Source organism: Netta rufina, assembly GCF_964035555.1.
Source record: "Netta rufina genome assembly, chromosome: 3".
NCBI classification, from domain to species: Eukaryota; Metazoa; Chordata; class Aves; order Anseriformes; family Anatidae; genus Netta; species Netta rufina.
This window is the reverse complement of record NC_140125.1, coordinates 111,313,788-111,333,773: the sequence shown is the minus strand read 5'-3', so window position 1 is coordinate 111,333,773 and position 19,986 is coordinate 111,313,788. Positions and strand designations below refer to the sequence as shown.

At 42.5% G+C, this 19,986-nt stretch overlaps 1 protein-coding gene across 1 annotated transcript; it reads left to right on the top strand.

Moving 5' to 3' along the window:
* Nucleotides 1-628: 628 nt before the first annotated feature.
* Nucleotides 629-19,429, top strand: MATN3 (matrilin 3; the record flags this gene model as incomplete). Its single annotated transcript, XM_084284473.1, has 10 exons — nucleotides 629-773; nucleotides 2,727-3,296; nucleotides 6,703-6,825; nucleotides 7,218-7,340; nucleotides 8,591-8,713; nucleotides 10,539-10,661; nucleotides 11,632-11,754; nucleotides 15,294-15,438; nucleotides 17,314-17,480; nucleotides 19,335-19,429. 10 exons carry the CDS (start codon nucleotides 629-631, stop codon nucleotides 19,427-19,429), a joined length of 1,737 nt encoding a protein of 578 aa, XP_084140599.1.
* Nucleotides 19,430-19,986: the final 557 nt, after the last annotated feature.

The following is a 19,986-nucleotide window of genomic DNA, read 5'->3' as shown; positions in this document are numbered from 1 at the left end:
TTGCCCAGGGAGGTGGTGGAGTCACCGTCCCTGGGGGTGTTCAAGGGAAGGTTGGATGTGGTGCTTAGGGACGTGGCTTCGTGGGTGACAGTGGTGGTAGGGGGATGGTTGGACCAGATGGTCTTGGAGGTGTTTTCCAACCTTAACGATTCGGTGGTTCTGCCAAACCTTGCTCAGCTTCCCACAGAAAATGGTGGGACTTAGGCAGCCAGGGACAGCATAACCTGGTTTAGGACTGCGAACAAAGGCATCTTTGTGTGCCTCGTTGTGAGCTTTCTCTCCTGTTCTTTGCAAATTCTGCCTTGGGGACACTCGAGCCCCACAGCGTGAAGTTAGCAGACCCGTGCCAGATTTCAGCGGCAGGCACACGGGTCCCTTTCCATCTGCACCCTCGGAGCCCTGCACCCTCTCCTCCCTGCTGGCAAGGCCGGTGCCCTTCCCTTCCCTTCCCTTCCCTTCCCTTCCCTTCCCTTCCCTTCCCTTCCCTTCCCTTCCCTTCCCTTCCCTTCCCTTCCCTTCCCTTCCCTTCCCTTCCCTTCCCTCACGCCCCATTCGAGGCGGGGGCAGCCGCCTCCCCCCGGCTTTAAATGCGTGGCGGCAGGGCGGGCAGGGCAGGCAGGGGGGCACGATGCGGCGGCCTCTCGGCATCCTGGGCTGCTGCCCGCTGCTCCTGCTCCTCCTGCTGCTCCTGCAGCCCGGGGCACGGAGCGTCCCGCACCGCCTCCGCCGGCAGCCGCTGGGCAGCGGCTTCTCCGGGAGCCACGGCGCGGCAGGTACCGGCCCTGCTGCCCCCCGGGTCCCCCCCGGCCGGAGCTGCCTCCTCTGCTGGGGGCTGCCCTGCCCCAGGGATGATGCCTGGAGCTCGCTGGCTGCCTGCTTTGCTCGCTGCTACCCGGCCTCTCCGGGTGCTGCCTGCCCTGGCTGCTCTTTGGGATTTTTTCCCTGCTTGCTTTTGCAAAGGGGGACTGGAAAGGTGTGTGCTGGGGACGTCTTGCTGGAGCTGCAGAGGTCCAAGGGTGTGCTTGTAGGCAGAAGTGGCAACCACTTGGACCGGCTGACCTCCAGAGGTCCCTTCCAAGCCGGGTCATTCTGTGATTCCCTTCCCTTCCCTTCCCTTCCCTTCCCTTCCCTTCCCTTCCCTTCCCTTCCCTTCCCTTCCCTTCCCTTCCCTTCCCCTCTTTTCTCCCTATCTACCTGTTTAATTTTCAAACCATCTCTATTTCAGACTCATAGCAACACTAGGCTCCTGAAAAGTTTTGTTCCCTAATCTAAAAAAGATAATTTTTCTACACTTTCTTTAGGATGAACATTGTGCATCTTTTTTCTTTCATCTCTTCAGATACATGTGCATGTACAAATATTTCCTCATATTCCTCCAAGCTTCACAAGAGGCACAAAGCCATTCTTCTCAATGCTTATGCAAACTCTGAGCTATGGGATGCATGTAGAATTATGTATAATGTACCTGGATGGGATCTTAGATCCTTGCAGTCCACTTTTCTGTCCCAAAGCAAAATCAGCTCTATTGCTGTGCTTCATGGTTGAAGTAAGATGTACACTTGCAAAAAAGAAAAAAGTTCTTTAACATATTGGAAAACAAGCTTTGTTTTCATCTCTGCTTTTAAGAGACTTCTGAAGAAAATGTCTTTTTTTTTTTTAATTATTTTTTTTTCTTAAAGCTGGAATGGAATAATAAGTCATCCTGATTGTAGCTGGGAGATGTGTATCAGGCTCCAAAAGTTACTCTTCATGAAGTATATTCAAGCTGACTGAACACTTTTTGCTAGGCAATAATACTTGAGCAGGAGCATCTTCTTTGTAGGAACACTCTGCTTTTGGGCAGTCTGTTTTTTCTTAAACCAGTAGTATAAATCCATACTTGATGATAGAAACTAAGTTCATGGTTGCATCAAGGTCAAGCTCCCAGGACAGAGAGCATTGAGCTTTGGTTGCCTGCTGTTGCTGTCTCAATTCTTCTAAGTTTTCCTTGCAGAGATGCTTGTCCTCACTCTGAGCTATGGCTTTTCTGTTCAGTCTAGATTTCTATGCCAGTGAGAAACTTTAGAAGCTACAAATGTGTGTGTAAATGTTCATTCTGACATGTAAAATTGCTTCATGAATAATAACTTCTACATATAATAACTGCTATAGAAGCTTTAACGCAGTAACAACTGCTTAAGAAGCATTTATCACAGCATGGCCTGCATCATGTTCCTGTTGGTCTTTATTTCTTCTTGTTGTGTACTTTGGATTGTGAATTACAAACAAGAAATAATTTCCAGTCGTCGATCTGCTATATTGTTAACAGCTACTGCTAACAAATATTGTTAACATCTGTTCGCTATGCAATCTGTCCCATTGTTTTACTGCTTTATTTCTGTTCTCATAAAAATGAATTCAAGCTTTATCTGTAAGAAGAAGAAGTAAGTTAATTTACATATCATTAAAACATTTCTGTGTAGGCTGCTACATGCGAACTACAACCTCTTGCTTCAAGGATAGTCGGGCATTATCCTGTGGGCTCAATGTGACAATCTTTAAATGCTTAATAGTGCTCAGTCATGTACTAGTTGTCAAAAGGACTACTTAAGAATTTCTATTGAGTTGCCCCTATAATTTTAAGACTCTTCCTAGAGAATGAAGGGTGTCTGTTTTTATCTGGTGGAGGTAGTTTGCCATCACAGTCCCGTGCAGATGACTGACGTGCTTTCCTTCCCTCCTGACAGACTCTGCCTGCAAGAACCGGCCCCTAGACCTTGTCTTCATCATAGACAGCTCCCGTAGTGTCCGACCTGAAGAGTTTGAGAAAGTGAAAGTCTTTCTATCAAAAATGATCGACACTCTGGACGTTGGTGAAAGAACAACCCGCGTGGCAGTCATGAATTACGCCAGCACTGTCAAGGTAGAGTTTCCCCTCCGGACCTACTTTGATAAAGCCTCAATGAAGGAGGCCATCTCTCACATTCAGCCTTTGTCTGCTGGCACAATGACTGGCCTTGCCATCCAAACTGCCATGGATGAAGTCTTCACCGAGGAGATGGGTACCCGGCCAGCAAGCTTCAATATCCCCAAGGTGGTCATTGTCGTGACAGATGGACGGCCGCAAGACCAGGTTCAAGACGTGGCAGCGAGCGCCCGGGCAGCTGGCATTGAGATCTACGCCGTTGGGGTAGATCGTGCCGACATGCAGTCCCTGAGGGTGATGGCCAGCGAGCCACTGGATGAACACGTCTTTTATGTGGAGACCTATGGTGTGATTGAAAAGCTGACATCCAAGTTCAGAGAGACTTTCTGCGGTAAGGTGGTCAGTCCAAGACGGTAGTGTAATTTGGCTCCTTTTGGCTCCAACTGTGGTTCCACTCCCTAAGAAAGAAGTTTTTATTTCGAGAAGTGTTATGTATTGCATTTACATATTTCCATTGCCATCAGTTGGGCAAACAAGTCAACCCTTTTATTCAGTGGAGACCGAGTAATCGCCTTTCACTTTGAATAGTAACCTCACCGTGCAAGGAACAGGACCAATTTCAGGGGATGTTCTTGTGTAGTTGGCATGATTTAGCGCATGAGAAGGCACTGCAGCCTGGCTGGGATTCATCTACGTCCTGTTAGTGACATGCTGAGGGCCCACGCTGGAGCTGTGCAGGCTGCTCATTTCTGTTCCTGTCTGGATAGGAAGGAAGGAGGGTGGAAGTGTGGTTCTGAAGAGCTCCTCATGGGTTCAGAGTACAAAAATCAGGTGAACTGCTGCACTAGCTTGAGAAATTTGATGTAGGACAAATTATGTGTTCTCTCAGGATGAGCTTTCACTGGGCAGGCGTTTCTGGGCCTTTTTGGTGTGCCGGATTTCCACCTTTCCCTGTTCCTATGCCACTTGATTTTTGACAGCTGCTTCAGCAGCTCCTGGGGGCTGGGCCAAATTAGCTTTGCTCTTTGAGGGCTGGATGTGTGTATGGTTTGAACTCCACTACAATGCTAGGCCAGCGTGGGTTGTCATTGTCATTGGCAAAAATCTATGGTGTACCTGGAGAATTGAGGTTTGCCCATAAACAGCTATGCCACAGCCCTACCCACAAAGAAACAATGAATTTTTGACAATTAAAGGAACTCATATTAAGTAGATTTTTCCAGTAAAATTCTAAGGAAATGCCTTGTAAAATAACTCTCTGGCAAGTAAAATCATGTGTAAAGAACGTTGTGAGAGAATTCAAGTAGCAGCCATTGCCTCAGGAACTTGGCTGGCAAGAATGTGTTACTTCGTTATTTCAGAGCCTTGCTAAAAATTACCACCGTACCTTTTGAATACATTTAGAGTGAATAGACTTCTTTCTCTAGGTATGAAATAAATGTGTAGGACCATCTGTAGGCAGGACACTTTGCCCAATAATTAACATAGGAAATGCTTGAGGTCTGGCTTGACATCATGTTGTGTTGCTGGTGTGACCACATCCTCTTTCTGGTAGCTGGACGCGGGTACAAGCTCCCACCTACCTGGACAGGTATGCAGGTATGAGTGCTGTGAAAATAGCGTTTATTTTCCACCAATGTTCTAGTGAAAGCGAGTCCTTTCATAGCACCAAAGAAAAATCTCTTGTTCTGAAATGTAATACTACTGTTTATTGTGATGAGGCATAGGAATTATTTTCCCGTTAAGCTGGAGGATATACCAAAGAGAGCTCACACTTACATATTTCCAGTGTAACTCTGAGTATCCTATATGCAGTTAGCCAGAATCTGTAGGATTCATGAACAAAAACGGGGTAAAGGCCACGCTTTTTCAAAAGGCTCTTACAAACCAAACGAATCTGAGACAGTCTTGTTATATAGTGTGGGTAAACCAAGTCTTTTCCAGCTCCAAACTGCTTTTTGGACAGACAGAAATCTGGACTCACCAGTGACAATTAGGATGTTCTTTGCGTTGGCCAAGCCAAACAAGTTTGTTTGTGGGGTGAACTGAAAACAGGAAAACTAATGTTCAGGGGCAAAATAGTTGGCTAAGATCAGGTCCTTGATGCATTGAGAGCATCATTCAGTGTGCGACCATCCTGGAGATGGAAAATCTTAGCCTTGAATTGGTGTCAAAGTCAGTGGAAGCTTGCCTTTCCTACCACAAAAATCTGACCAGTTGAATCTGAGCTTCTCAGTTTGCTTGAAAATATCACCCACAGATTTTGTTCATAAATCATTCATACGAATTTTCTTATTCCCAAGAATATAACAGAATGAAAAGACCCTGGCTTGGTTTCAGATTTTTTTTCCAATAGATGAGACACACTTTCTGTCTTACAAGGGGATATCTAAATCTTCCACACTTTAGAAAACAAGAAATGTTGCCTCACATTCAGAAATCATGAGAACATTCAAGAACTCTTGTTCGTCATTTCTTATCTCACCACTACTGCTTTTAAGTTGATTTTACCATTATGCCAGATCCACATTGCAGCTATTCATCTCAGTAGTATCTCAGGTAATAACTCAACAGGCTTGTCTCTTCATTTTTCTTTTCCTCTTTGATTCCATCTTCCTTTTCATTCCCATTTATGCCTTCTCCCATTTTTTCAGCTTTCCCTCCATCTTCCCTTCCCCTTTTAATCTCACCTAAATTTAGTCATTTAAAAATCATCTAAGTTTAAGTGAGTATCCAGGTTTCCTTTACAGGCACAGAGGCATCATATCCAAAGCTAAATACACTTGAGAAAAACTGGACAGAGGTTAATTAATTAGGTGGTCAGACCTGTGAATGAAAAGACTGTCAGCACATGTAGCTCATTGCAGAGACAGCCCAGTGTTATCACAGGCATTTTGTCTGCCCTGTCACAACAGCAAACTTATATCCAGCTGCCATCCATCATGCTGCTTTTCATATCACTGTTTTCTCATTCCAATGAGATAACCTTACTGTCTGCTGGGGAATTAGCCAGTCTGCTCAAATTTCATCTCATTTTGTAGCACACAGTTTCATTTTCTCTAAGCCTTGGGCATTATTTCTGTATTGTCTTTCAGCCAGGAGGTTGCCATGCCTGTAAAGCTGCCTTACTGTAGGCTTCCCTCCATATCCTCTTTTGGACATGACTTTTTAAACCTGATGGAGCAAGGCAGCTGCAGCTCTCACATGCCCATCTTGCACTGCCTGGGTTCCTCGGTGGTGGATCCACCTGGACCAGAGTTCCACAAACACTCTTTCTATCCTTAAGCCTGTTATCCTAGTGCCTCTGAGTTGTTTTTCTGTTGCTCCTCGTCTTGATGCTCTTTCTGTTGTAATTTAGTTTATTTTATTGTGCCGTCACATTTCATTTTACATGAGAGGCTTTTTACAGTACAGCAGGAATTCATAAATCAGCTTGTATGCCAGTAAGCAAAGTTTAGTAAGTTAAACCAAGTCTTTTTCATTACCTTCCCATTTCCAACATAATAGTCCTAAATGCTTAAAATCTCTCCCTGTCTCCCTGCTTTTGCAGATCAATCTTGTCTTTCTGCCCCCTCAGATGTGGAGCTATTTTGGGGTCATTTATGACCTCTTTCTTCTGGCTACCAAATGATGCAAAAGATGACTGCAACTTCTGTGATAGTGACACAGTACTGAAATTCCCTACTAATCCAGCAGACAGTGCTAGATGTGAAGTACTTTTGTAAGAGTAAATTATTAATGAATGTTTCTTTCCTTTGGGATGACTGAAATGCTTTTTCTGTAAACGCCCTCTGTAGCTGCGAATACGTGTGCGCTTGGGACCCATGACTGTGAGCAGGTCTGCGTGAGTAACGGTGGATCCTACCTTTGCGATTGCTTTGAAGGCTACATGCTGAATCCAGATAAGAGAACTTGCTCAGGTATTACTCCTTTAGTAAATTTAATTAAATCAGAAAACAAAAATAAATCTCTTTTTAATAACACAGTTGGATTTCAGAAGCTACTTTTGTACTTCTGTTGAAACAGCAAATGTCTGAATCCCTTTCAATAATAAATCTAATAATAAATAATAAATAAATACGTCTTCTGCAAGCAATGGTGAGAAGTAGTTTGATTGCCTCACCATCCTTTTTATTATGCCTGCAGAACCATTCATTAGGGCCAGATGCCAAAACAAAGTCTTCAGATGTGGACACCATATAGATATTTTCTCCTACCATTTACTCTAATTCCTTCAATTACTCTTGCCATTTCTGAGCTGATTCCAAATGGAAATGCATTTGAAAATGTTCCTCTCGCATGCATTTTGCAGTTGTGGATGTGTGTGCACCTGGGAAACATGAATGTGATCAGATCTGCGTGAGCAACAATGGGTCCTATGTCTGTGAATGCTATGAAGGCTACACCCTAAACCCAGATAAAAAGACTTGCTCAGGTAAGAATTAAAGGCTACTTTAATATATGAAACTTATGGAGGCATGGACATATTTTCCAAGTTATATTCATGGCTTCTAGTTGAAAAACTGCTTGCAGATATCGACTCTTAAAATGAGAATTCACCTGTAGCCTTTCCCCTTGGTTCGAATACCAATAAAATTGTACTTTTATTTAAATGTCTTGAGTTAAAATAAATTGACAAATAAATAAATTGCCATTGACCTACCATTTTATGATTTTCATGGTACTTCATAAATATAGTCCCTGGGAGAGAAGAAACCTAAGCCAGAGATGCCCACCAGCACTGTGTCTCCACTGGAGACCAAGTGCCACTGGTCCATAGAGAACTTAAAACCTGATTATTTTTCCACATCCCTTCCATCTCCCCTGTCAAAACTCAGTGTTTTTGTTTGCTTGATGTTTTGTTTTGTTTTGTTTTACAACTTGCTGCTTCTGTTTCTAAGCTATGCAGGGCTCCACAATACAGCAACCCCAGCCTTTCACCATAAGCACTTTCATCCTTTCCTTCTCCTTGAATTGTCATTCTGAAAAGTTAGCTTATTATAAAAACTTTTTCCCCATATATTTTTTTTTCTGGAGTTGCTCCTTTAAATCCAGAAGTTTTGAGCAGCACCAGCCTTGGAGTAGCTATTTTGTACCTGGTAAGAGCCTCTCTCCCTTGGAGAACACATAAGCATACCTCTCACTGAAGTTTTCATACCTCTTATTTCTGAAGAAAGAACATAACCTCCCAGTGTTTCTGCTTCGTTTTTGGCACTGTTGTTGTTCTAACTAGGTTTCATATCTCCTTGCCATTTAACAGTACTTGTACATGACCTCCCTAGCTTTTTGTGCCGGCCTTCAGATGAGAGTATGAATTTGGGTTCATTATGCTTCCTGCTAATATTGCACGAAACAACAACATGGCAGGTTATTGCCCGTCTCCGTGCGGTGCTTTAGCTTCAGCCTGTGTGGGGTTATTCAAGGCAGCCAGAATTGCAGATGGAAATCAGCCTGTGCGAGACGTGGTGTAGTGATGTCCTGGAGCCCAGATATCCGCCTCCTGCATTAAATGCTCAGTAACCGAATTCAGCTGTCTGCAGCATAATATGATAATGCAGTAAGGCGCTGGTTGGATCCTATTTTGAATCCTAATTAAATTGTGTTTATAAATGTTGAAGTATTTAAAGTACTTGAGTGTCAGTGAGAGACTAATTGGTTTCTTCTCTAAAACATGGTCCTCCACAGCCATGGACTTGTGTGCATCTGGGAGGCATGACTGTGCACAAGTCTGTCGGAGAACGGATGGATCCTACAGCTGTGACTGCTTTGAAGGATTCACTCTGAATCCAGATAAGAAGACTTGCTCAGGTAGGACCTGGTCAAGGAAATACAGTGTTCAGCTAACATCAAATAACTCTTCGAAGTCAGGTCTATTTATGTTACTTTTCTAATAAGTTATGCAAGAGTTTGTACGACTCCTGAAAGCACAGTGCAACTTCAGGTTTTCTTCATGTTTCCAGTAATAATTTGAGACTTGTGACTCTTCAACAGCTGTGTGAAGCGTGTAATTGCTGTAATTAAAATGCCACTTGGCATTTCCCTGGGGACTTTGCAATATTTTCACTCTCAAGGGGCACGAATTGCCTTATCCACCTGAGAGAGGAGAAGGATAATATATTTGGTGGGGATATGTCACATGCACTACCTGTCTCAGGAAGCTCTTCAGCAAATAAGCATAACGAAGATGTGGGAATGAGAGGAAGAAGAGCAGGGGCTGTACTGGAGGACAGACTACAGCCTGTGTAATCACACCATGAGTGTAATCACTCTTCCTGGTGGATGTGTTTGGAACTTAAAAAATACTCCGGCTTTACAGCTCTAGAGGCTGGAGAGAAATGTTCTTTCCCAGTGCTGGTCTCTTGTGGAGAAACAGAAGCATTGACATGGTTGGTACATAAGGATGTATATATAAATATATGGTACATATGGCTTAATATGTATTCTGTATCATTTTCACTTGATTAGCATTTGAAGTTCACCCTTCATTTCCTTGTATGTCTCACTGATGATTTATTTATATAAAACCCTTTTTTCCACTTTTATCATAATCCCTTTCCTTACTATATTTTGCGTGACAAACCCAGGCTTCCAATTCCAGGAAATTCCTACGCAAATCCCTCCAATTAATTCACAGTTCTTGCATCTCAAAGAGGCAAAAAAGTTTTCTTGATATTTCTTCCTGCCTAGTTTTGGAGCTGATTTTGTAAATCAGTTCCTAAGATTAACTCTCAGCTGGTATTACATAGAGACTGTAAACATCTGTGAAGGAATGTGAATTCAGTGAGGCATCCCTTTTGTGAGTCCAGTCCTCAATCTCCTTTCATAGCAATGATCATCCCCCTGCATACTCAAATTTCAGATTATGTCTCCAATATGCTTTTTTTTTTTTTTTCTGTCGACTCTCATTTTGCACTAGGCTGCTTGTGATTTCTCAACTACCTCCAGGTCTCTGTGATATAACAAAAATAGCATAGATCCAAGAGGGGCTCTTTTCTTTCTTGTTTACTTGCTTCTTTCTTCCTTTTTCTATTTCTTTATTTCTCTCCTTTCTTTCTTCAGTTGTTTTTGCCTTACAGGACCTCCTTACTGCAAAAATATCCTAATATAGGAACTCCTCAACTTGCTTTTTTGGAGTTGATGTGTTAAATTTGGCAGAAAACCTCTGCCTCACACATAAAGTGCCCACTTTGTAACTGGCAGTGGGTGCCACGTCTTTCTTTTTTTTTTAGCAGCTATGTATACTCTTCTGTTTATGGTCTTTTCACTCCATAAAACAGTGTCTTATCCAACTCCATCAGAGCTGAAAAAATGCCAAATGCTCTCTTAAAACCCAGATATTTGTTCCCTGAAATTCCTTTGGATAATTATTTTGTAACTGGGTCACTGCTAGTTCAGTTCCTTCTGCAATCTGTTACAACACAAAAAAAGCGTTGCTGCAGTTCCAAAAAATCATACGAACTTCGTGATGTTGACAGACAGATAAGAACACACTCTGTATACCTTACTGCAGCTAATAGCGTGCTGATGTGCAATGAGAACGTCCTGGTTTGAATCCAGATGGGAACTACTGATGCCAAATAAACAGTCTGAAGTGTAGGTATTGGTTAATATTCTTCTCCAATGCCTTTCTTAGCTGCCGACATGTGTGCACCTGGCAGGCATGACTGTGAGCAGGTCTGTGTTAGAGATGATCTCTTCTATACCTGTGACTGCTACCAGGGCTACACCCTGAACCCAGACAAGAAGACATGCTCAAGTAAGTCCAGATTGCTGCCCCCTGTTCCCCCATGCCCCCCCCCCCTCCCCAACCAAGCAGATGTATTGAAATCACTCTCATTATCAGGTTAATGTATTTGTATCTATTTAAGAAACTTATATGTGCATTTAAGCATTATAAGACAGTTTTGTGTCACTCTGCCTTTTCCTCTTCGAGCATCATTGTAGAGCTTACAGATATGGTTTAGTGGGGACTGTTAGTGTTAGGTCAGAGGTTGGACTCGATGATCTTGAGGTCTCTTCCAACCTAGAAATTCTGTGATTCTGTGATTCTGTGATCACGTAGGTACATCAGGTACTTCATGTGCACCAGTGCCATTAGCTGTCTAGCATTTGCTCCTTCCTAATCACCCTGTCGTGAAGGCCTTCACTGTATTTCACTAAGTGCAATTATACAACACTCAGCAAACCCAGAACCGAGAAATAATTGAAGAGACAAGAGCTGGGGTTAGTCACACAGTCACACACTTTGCAGTGCTGTGGAAACTGTATGCCATCATGCAGGAGACAGCCTGAGGCGATGTCCTCCCTCCAGGCTGAATTTCATTTCGCTGTTTGTTTCTTTAGCTTCTCAGTTGCCTTACCTTATGCTAAAAATGCTATTATTTTAAAAGCCTTCCTTTCCTGCCCAGCATCCTCAATGTAAAGCTACCGTGTACTGGAAGCCTTTCCTAGCATATCTTTGGAGGTGAGCTGGTGCTTCACAACTGGTTAGGTTAGAGAGCTGTGGTCAGCATCACAGGCTGTAAAAGTAAGGACCGAGAGAGACCCCAGTAAAACAACTGGTTTTAGGTCACTGCCCCAAGGCAACATCAGTTACACATCTCAGCAGCAGCTGGTGAGAGTTCCTGCAGTATAAGTTCCCAGCATGGAAAAGTACTGCCATTGGGAAACATTTTAAAAGGTTTTAATATTTTTGGATAACTGCTTCGCCAAAATGCATTTTGTAGGAATCGATGTGTGCGCACCAGGAACCCATGACTGTGAGCAGGTCTGTGTGAGTAACGAGGGATCGTACACCTGTGACTGCTACGAAGGCTTTACCTTAAACCCAGACGAGAAAACATGCTCAAGTAATGATTTAATATTTTTATTCTGAACATGTTTATTGAAGTACTTCTCTTTAATGTGTTAAATCCTTTCAATCTCCATGAGAAACTTTTTGTCAACTCACTAACTCCCTAAAAGTATAATCCCTTTTCATTCTTTTCTATTTCCAATAATGTTTTGAGCTAGTTTGATCCTTCTTTAGTTATAGCACTTACTGTATTTAAAACTGCACTTGACTCTTACCTATCACCACACATTTAAGGACTTCATTGTATTTTTTTTTTTAATCTGTTATAATCTGCATTTCCTTATGACACATGAGTAACTAGGAGTACTGGCAAGGTTGGGTTTTGGGGCATCTGTCTCTGAGGCATAGGACTCAATTGTGTACCAGCATAAAGAGGAGAGTGGGGGCTGGAAGGGAACACAACTGGTGTCAGAAGAACTGCAATGCTAGAGCCCATGCTCTTTTCCACTCCTCCAATTGCATGGGCTATAATGGTATTGTCGTGGTTCCGCTCGAGTGGGCAGCCGAGCTCCACCACAGCCGCTCTCTCACTCCCCCTCCTCAAAGAGGAATGGGGAGAAAATATGTGAAAAGGGCTCAAGGGTTGAGATAAGGACGAGAAAATCACGCAATAATTATTGTAACGGGCAAAACAGACTCAGCATAAGAAGATAGTAAGATTTATTGCTCATTACTAACAAGCTAGAGAAGTGAGAAACAAAGGAAAGAAACCAAAAGCACCTTCCCCCCACATCCACCCTCTTCCACCTCCTCCCCCCGAGCGGCGCAGGGGAACGGGGGAATGGGGGTTATGGTCAGTCTACAGCACTTCTTCTCTGCCGTTCCTTCTCAGTCACTCTCGTCCCCTGTGCTGTGGGGTCCCACCCACGGGATGCAGTCCTTGATGAACTGATCCGGCGTGGGCTTCCCACAGGCAGCAGCTCTTCCAGAACTGCTCCAGATATGGGTCTGTACCACGGGGTCCATCCCTCAGGAGAAAACTGCTCCAACCTGGCTCCCCCACGGGCAGCAGCTCCTGCCAGGTCACCTGCTCCTGCGTGGTCTCCCCTCCACGGGCTACAGGTCTGGCCCAAAATCTGCTCCGCCAGGGGTCTTCCACAGGCGGCAGCCTCCGTCGGTGCAGGGCCACCTGCTCCACCACAGTCTCCTCCACGGGCTGCAGCGTGGAACCCTGCTCCACTGTGGTAGTCCATGGGCTGCAGGGGGACATCCTGCTTCACCATGGTCCTCACCACAGGCCGCAGGGGACTTCTGCTCCGGCGCCTGGAGCACCTCTCCCCGTCCTTCTACACTGACCTTGGCACCTGCAAGGCTGTTTCTCACTCCCTTGACTCTCCCGGCTGCTGTGTGGCGCAGTGTTTTTTTTTCCCTGTCTTAAATATGCTCTCACAGAAGCGCAAAACAACATCGCTTATTGGCTCAGCTCTGGAAAACAATGGGGCCCTTCCCAAACACGGGGCAGATTCTAGATCTTTCTCACAGAAACCACCCCTATGGTCCCCTGCTACCAAAACCTTGCCACGTAAACCCACTACAGGTATAAACTATTTGCAGAGCCTCTGCAGCATTTGATACTTAAGGTAGGTTGGAAAGGACATTAGAGGTATCTTGTCTGATCTACTACTGCTTGGAGCAGGAATGATCTGACATTACATGAAGTTGCCCTGTGTAAAAACAATGTGTAAAAAGAGACATTTTATATAATGTCTATTATATAGCTAATAAGGATGTAGCTAAACACCATCTACCAAAACAGTAATTTGTGTAGGTCTGGACTTAAACATAAATACAGTGTAAAAAAACAACTAGGATGTTTTGTGTGACTCGTTGGGCATCCCAGTAGCAGTGGAATTGCCCAAGATTTTGCATATCAAATACTGGAAGACTCTAAATTTCACAGAAGCTCTGCAGAAGACTTCAGGATACCCTTGGACAGTTGCCGTATGTAAAAGTAATTCGGTTAAAGCAGACATAATTCAAGGAGGATCAGTATCTGTCACTGGAGAATTTAAATGCAAACATGCAAACTTCACTGGCAGTCAGTTGGAAACCAACCACGTTGGTGTGATATTTTGAACTGGCCTTCCTCCAGCTGAATCTTGAACAGCTCTTCTTTGTACATCGGCCATAAAGCCGGCAGGATGTTTCAAAATAGGGAGCTGAACAAATACAGGTTCAGTGGAATCAAGAAGACACCAGTTTCTGTGGTGAAATTCGCAAATGAATTTTTGCACTGCTTGAAATGAATCTGTTCATAGATTATTTTTTTTTCAGTGAAACACTGAATGGACAAACTTTCAGTCATTTTCTGAAGCAGTCATCAGTTTCCATGCAAAATGGAAATATCAGTGGCATGATAAATAAAGAGAGAAACCAAAATAATTAAGAAAAAAAATATAAACTATCTCCAGGTATAGTATTTCTATTGTTTTATCGTTAAAATGGTCTCATAATTTGTTTAGTGATTGAAAAAAAAATGAAAAAATTACAATTCAATAATCTTCTGCCAGTGCCCTTGCAAGCAATGTTAAAAACGTGTATAAGGAAACAGCAATTACATGCAAATTATCTCTTTTTGAAAGGGTATTTCATAATTGTAGATCTTTTAAAGAGGTGCTGCCTTTGGAAGCTTAGTATTCTGGCCTCAGATGTACATGGTAATCTCACTATTAGCAGTGCTTCAGTAGTTGTTGGTATTATTTGTTCTTAACCTGAAGCAACTGGTGCAGCTTATATATTTCCTTTATGGAGTAGGTGAAGTTAACTTGCCTTTCACAGAGATAAGAATTCACAGTCATTAGCTGATGCTTGACATGTCATTATGCCACTATCAAATTGTCACATCTCTGAGCCCTTTGTTTATGAACATCCCTGTTTTTGTGGTGGATTATGGAGAAAAAAGAATTCTTGAGGACAGCTGAGGCCCTGGTCCTTGGTAAGCCTGCAAGTCTGAGGGCAAGAAGCAGAAACAGATTAATTGGAATCACTGCAAAGGATAGCAATGTTTGCTTCCTCTTCCCTAAGAGGCTGATTACTTCTCTTCCATACTGACTCCTCCATTAATATCACTGTGCTTTCCTACTAGATTTTAAATTAATTTGAACCCCTTTGACCATTGTTGTTCCCTCCATATATATTGATGTGACATTGGATGGACTCATGTCCACACCTCCTGATGAATGAGGAACGATACTCCCTGTGCATGTATATTGCCACTGTTATAAACCAAGAGTACTTGGGAGGTGAAACACGTTGATGACACAGCTGAAACTCTACTGTTTACTATTTAAAATGAATGCACGTGTTCCTGTTATTTTGCATTATTTACAAAGTGGCGAAAGTGCTTGTCCTGCTCCTGGAGATAGGACACATATGCCTCCAGCTACATGCTGGTCCCCATCTCTGCCACCTTTCCCTCCCAACTGCCCTGGGCTGCAGTCCCACAGCCTGGTTTCAGCTCCCCTTGCAGAATCTTGCATTTTCTTGGCTTTTAAATATTTTCCTAAGTATTCTAAATGCTGTTTTCTCTCTTAGGAGCCTCAACAAGCAGTCTTGTAACAACTGAGGAGGCCTGTAAGTGTGAAGCCATAGCTGCACTGCAGGACTCGGTCACTTCACGCCTCCAAGCTCTGTCCACAAAACATATCCTTTTTCTTATGTGTTCAGCTCTTCACTGGAGGTAGCTGCTTTGATACAAGCTGGGGGGGGGAACACGCTTCTCAACAGAAAGTATTTTCTTGGTGATTTTATTAACATCAGGGAGTGAAATTTTGCATGTTGCCAATACTGTTACGTTTTCATATTTCCTTTTCATATCAAGGTACAGATAAGATGCACATCCTCACGTCACCAGGATAATATGTGTTACATTGAAAATCAAACATTGCTCTATTTGTAATTCTTTCAGAGGACGTTTACAGCACATGCTCACTTCTGAGCTCTGCTATTAGTAGTCTGTGTATGTCCCCAAATTTTCGGACACCTTCACAAGCAGCAATGACAGTCATCTGACCAGCTGTGGTCGGGCTTCCAACTCCACAGGCAGGCAGGGTCCCAAATAGTTTTCATGCATGTTCTCTTGTGCGAAAAACTGCTAGCCTATTACTACCCAGCTGCTGGGATATATCAGGCAGATATCAGGCAGAGTGGGAGGGCTGCGGGGCAGGGTGCTGAATGTGGGGTACTGGGCGAGCATCCAGGCTACAGCGCATCCCAGGCGTGGGCTGCAGGGTTCACTGGCTTCATTCATTGCACAGCGGCAGCACGGAGAAATGTAGCTGGCCCCCGGATTAGACATTTCACAAACATGTGGGAGGAAAAATAAAAGTGGTGAATTCTGTGGTGTGGTAGCAAACCTGAATGCTGCAATAAATGTCCTCAGCTGGAATGAGAAGAACTAATAAATGGATGTTGGACAAGCTGTGATTCAGCATCAGGCACAATTTTTAAAAGTGATAGTGGTTGATCACGGTGACCGTTTACCAAGGGTTGGGGTAGGTTTTCGGTGCTGGAAATTTCTGAGACTACATTCTTTTCTTCTGTGAAAGGTGCTCTTGTTCAAATAGGAATTAATGTAGGGGAGTATTAGGTCTGTAGTTGTCATCCTGATCCCTGGGGCTACAAAATCAAGGAAGGGGGCTATTTCAGATTAATCAAAGCGGGAGACTACTAAGTTTTGTATATTAACTCATCATTTATACAGATAAATGGCTTCTTCAGTTCACCAAGTTTTCTGAAAGCCATATGAAGTCTTCTACCAAATACACAACTTTCCCAGTTCTTGAACAAATTCAAAGTTATTTTTATAGGTCTAAGTGTAAATCCCTCTCTTTGTAGGGTCCCTTGAATTCACTTTATCTGCCTGGGAAGGGTGAAGGCGAGAATCTAATTTTCCTTGGATCATACATCATTCCAGGGAGTCTAAGTAATTAAAACTGAGTGCCAAGTTAATTAACCCTGTAATGTCATCTTGGTAGTAGCACAATATCTATCTCAAAAGAACAGACTATCTCTCTGCCCCAAAGCACTAATGTTAAATGAGATGGTGGTAGTTTCAAGTTAGCAATACAATCATTACAAAAAATTGATGCTTTCTTTCAAAGTCCTTCTTTGCTGAGCAATTTGTATCCCTAGCTTCCTTTCGAACCAAACTGGAAAAAGCAGCATCACCCGCTACTCCTCAGCTCTGAATGTCACTCGCTCTAACTTCTTATAAGAAATTGGGGTTGTAGAGAAAATTTGGGAAGTTAACAAACCCTAACCTTTCTCTAAAATGTTTTGAAAGTTCTAGTTCAAGCATGCATTGATCTCATTTAGAATCTGATTTTCTGTGTAAAATGCAGTAATGAGAAACATAAATAAACCAAACCTCGTAGCCACCTATTGTGTTGCCCTTAACTAGATGACCACTAGACGAAGTGTCTGAGAAGCTGCAAGCATATCAAGAGAGACAGCAGGTTGTCTGAGCTACCATTCTACTTAGATAGATCCCCAAATGATCTTCCAGAAGCAATTATTTTTTATTGTGTTCAGCAAGCTTTAATTTGTTGCACAGCTTACAGAACAGCATTTGGTTTGTTATTATTGACAAGTGTCAAGAAGACTTCGGGAAGACAACCGTCTTGAAAATATGCCCTGAGGATCTTCATGTACGGTCACTTTGTAACCATAAAGCTACCTATACCTGCTGTGCTTCAGTCTGTACTGCCAGTAGTACAGCAGGTACCGTCATTCTGCAGTAACTGCATTTTTATTCTCTGATTTAAAAGTAAATACAGGAAAGAAAGGAATGGAAAAGTATTCACATGATATAAAACTGTGAAATGGCTAGGCAGAGTAAAAATTATGCCTCTGGCATTTGTCCATTAAAATGGAAAGTACTTTGTGGTCTTGTAACTTATTTTAATAAAATAAAGTATGATCAGCAGACTGATGTTCTTTTTTTAAAAAAATATATACAACTTAAAGTATGTGTGTTATGAAATAAACAGTTTAACAAAGGCAAGGAAACAAAACCTCAAAGATAGAAGAGGCACAAATGGAAGAAATCTGCATAATTAAACAGGACACTGTTCTTGAGTCACACAGTTGGAAAAAGAACAGTTTGATTTTGAAACCTACAACTCCTTGTTATTGTTGATAAGAGGGTTAATAGTTATTTCAAAGTTGTTCTACACTTGGAAGGATGAAATACACGCTGCAGTTTAAGGTTTTTATCCTGCAAGATTTACTTACGTTAGCAATCAGTCATTCCTCTTGTCATTCTACAGACTTTCCTGGTGCCAGCTGGGCTTGCAGAAGCTGACAATTTACAAATTTCACTGTTAAATGAAATCCATTTATTTAGCACACTTGCATGTGTAATCATGCAACTAAATCACAATCACAATTTTGTACGTAATCATACAAAATAAATTACATGAAATATTAAATCAGTAGATGGTATGCCAAGGACATATTGTAACAACATTTGTGCTCGTGTCATACCCTGCAGGTTGTACATACAAACTATTTCAAGGAAAATCAGGCAGGAATTCACTTAGAGAGCACATACAATTATGAATGAATTATGCTGACATGGAGGTTCTCCTAGTTAATGCCTATTTTGTGGTATGTCTCCACTGATACTAATTTGTTGCCGTTCAATTACAGTCAGCATGGGACAACCTAGCTGTGCTATAGATGCTTCCTCAAAGAGCTGTACGTGCATATTTTTTTCTGTAACTTGTGGAGTTTTATATCCAGCACTTTACTTTGCTTATTTTCATGTCCTCGGCTGGAACACGGGTATTATATAAGGATTTATAAGACCAGAAGTATGCCTTGGCCTCCGTAATTGGTAAGTATAAACAAGTTATAAATCTAATGCAAGACTTTTCCACTTCTTGGCAACTGGGATTGTATTACATTAGTCCCATTTACACTAGGGCTGGTTGTCAAATGAGATGTATAATTTTACATGATTGTGGAAAATTGTCCTGGGGGCCAGATCTGCCTTAAAAGAGCTGGACAGGCTTTGTTTCACGTGCTAGTATTCATAATGTCATTCTACCTTGCAGATGATAGTATTTAACATTCAATTCCTCTGAGCAAGTATCTTGTCTTACTTTGTGAGCACCAGACAAAATTCCAAGGTGATACAAGCATATTTTTTTAAGAACATAAGAGCACGTCCTATTAAGTGAATTTGTAATACTATTTTATTTTAAATATAGATGTATTCATTTTATGGATGAGTATTTATACTGTTTCACTTATTGAGGCAATAGAACTTGACTAATGCAAAGAACTATTATAAACAAGGACTAAACATCTTTTGGATGATATTTTAAAATTATTTTTATTCTGCTTAAAACATTTTTGAACTTAACTCTAGCCATCATATTCAGCTTTAAGATACTTTTAGGAGCTCAGCCTGATTTGTTTCATAGTTCTCTTACTTATATGCCTCTAAACTGGCAGTAGTTAAAAAATTGGACGGTCAGTGCCTGAAGGTATATAAACATGTAAAAATGTACCTTCAATAAAATTATTTGATGATACCCAATGGATGGTTCTATTTCTTTACATTTTCAGATAGCCTCTCAGATGATGGGTATGGCAGCAAACTTGACAATATGCACGTGTGTGAACCTGGCTTCATCAAGATCCTCCTTTATGGATGGCATTGAACATTGCTTATATTTCAGTGTTTGCATTGTGGATAATTGCAATGTGAAGTACTTAGCCACTGTGAAACAGGGTGATACCCTGGAGATGTGGCATTTGTACTGCATGAAGCTGGCGAGTGTTTAGAGCGGGATGCCGAAGAGGTTGCCTGGGCTTACCTTTTCTGTCCATCACAAGACAGCTTCAGCATGAAAATGTTTCATTTCACAGACAGGTCCCATCTAACTTGCCTTCTGGCCGCACTGTTGAGGAGCCTGGAACCCTGGAGCAGCATGGGCCTGGGCCTGATCCCACACCCTCTGCACTGCTCCGTGTTGTGTATGGGCCCAGCACAACAAAGGGTCTCCTTTACCCCCTCTAACCCACTGAGTACATGTACTAGCCCATGGAACTGCCCATTACAATAAATTAAGTGGTAAATTCAGTTGTGGGTGCATGGCAGTGACTGCGAGGGAGCAAAATGTCATGCAACATGCGCTGCCAGCCATCGTTTACTTCAACCAGTGGTGAAGCTTGGGCTAATTCTGGGGTTGGGGTAATCCTCAGCATGTACTGCTGT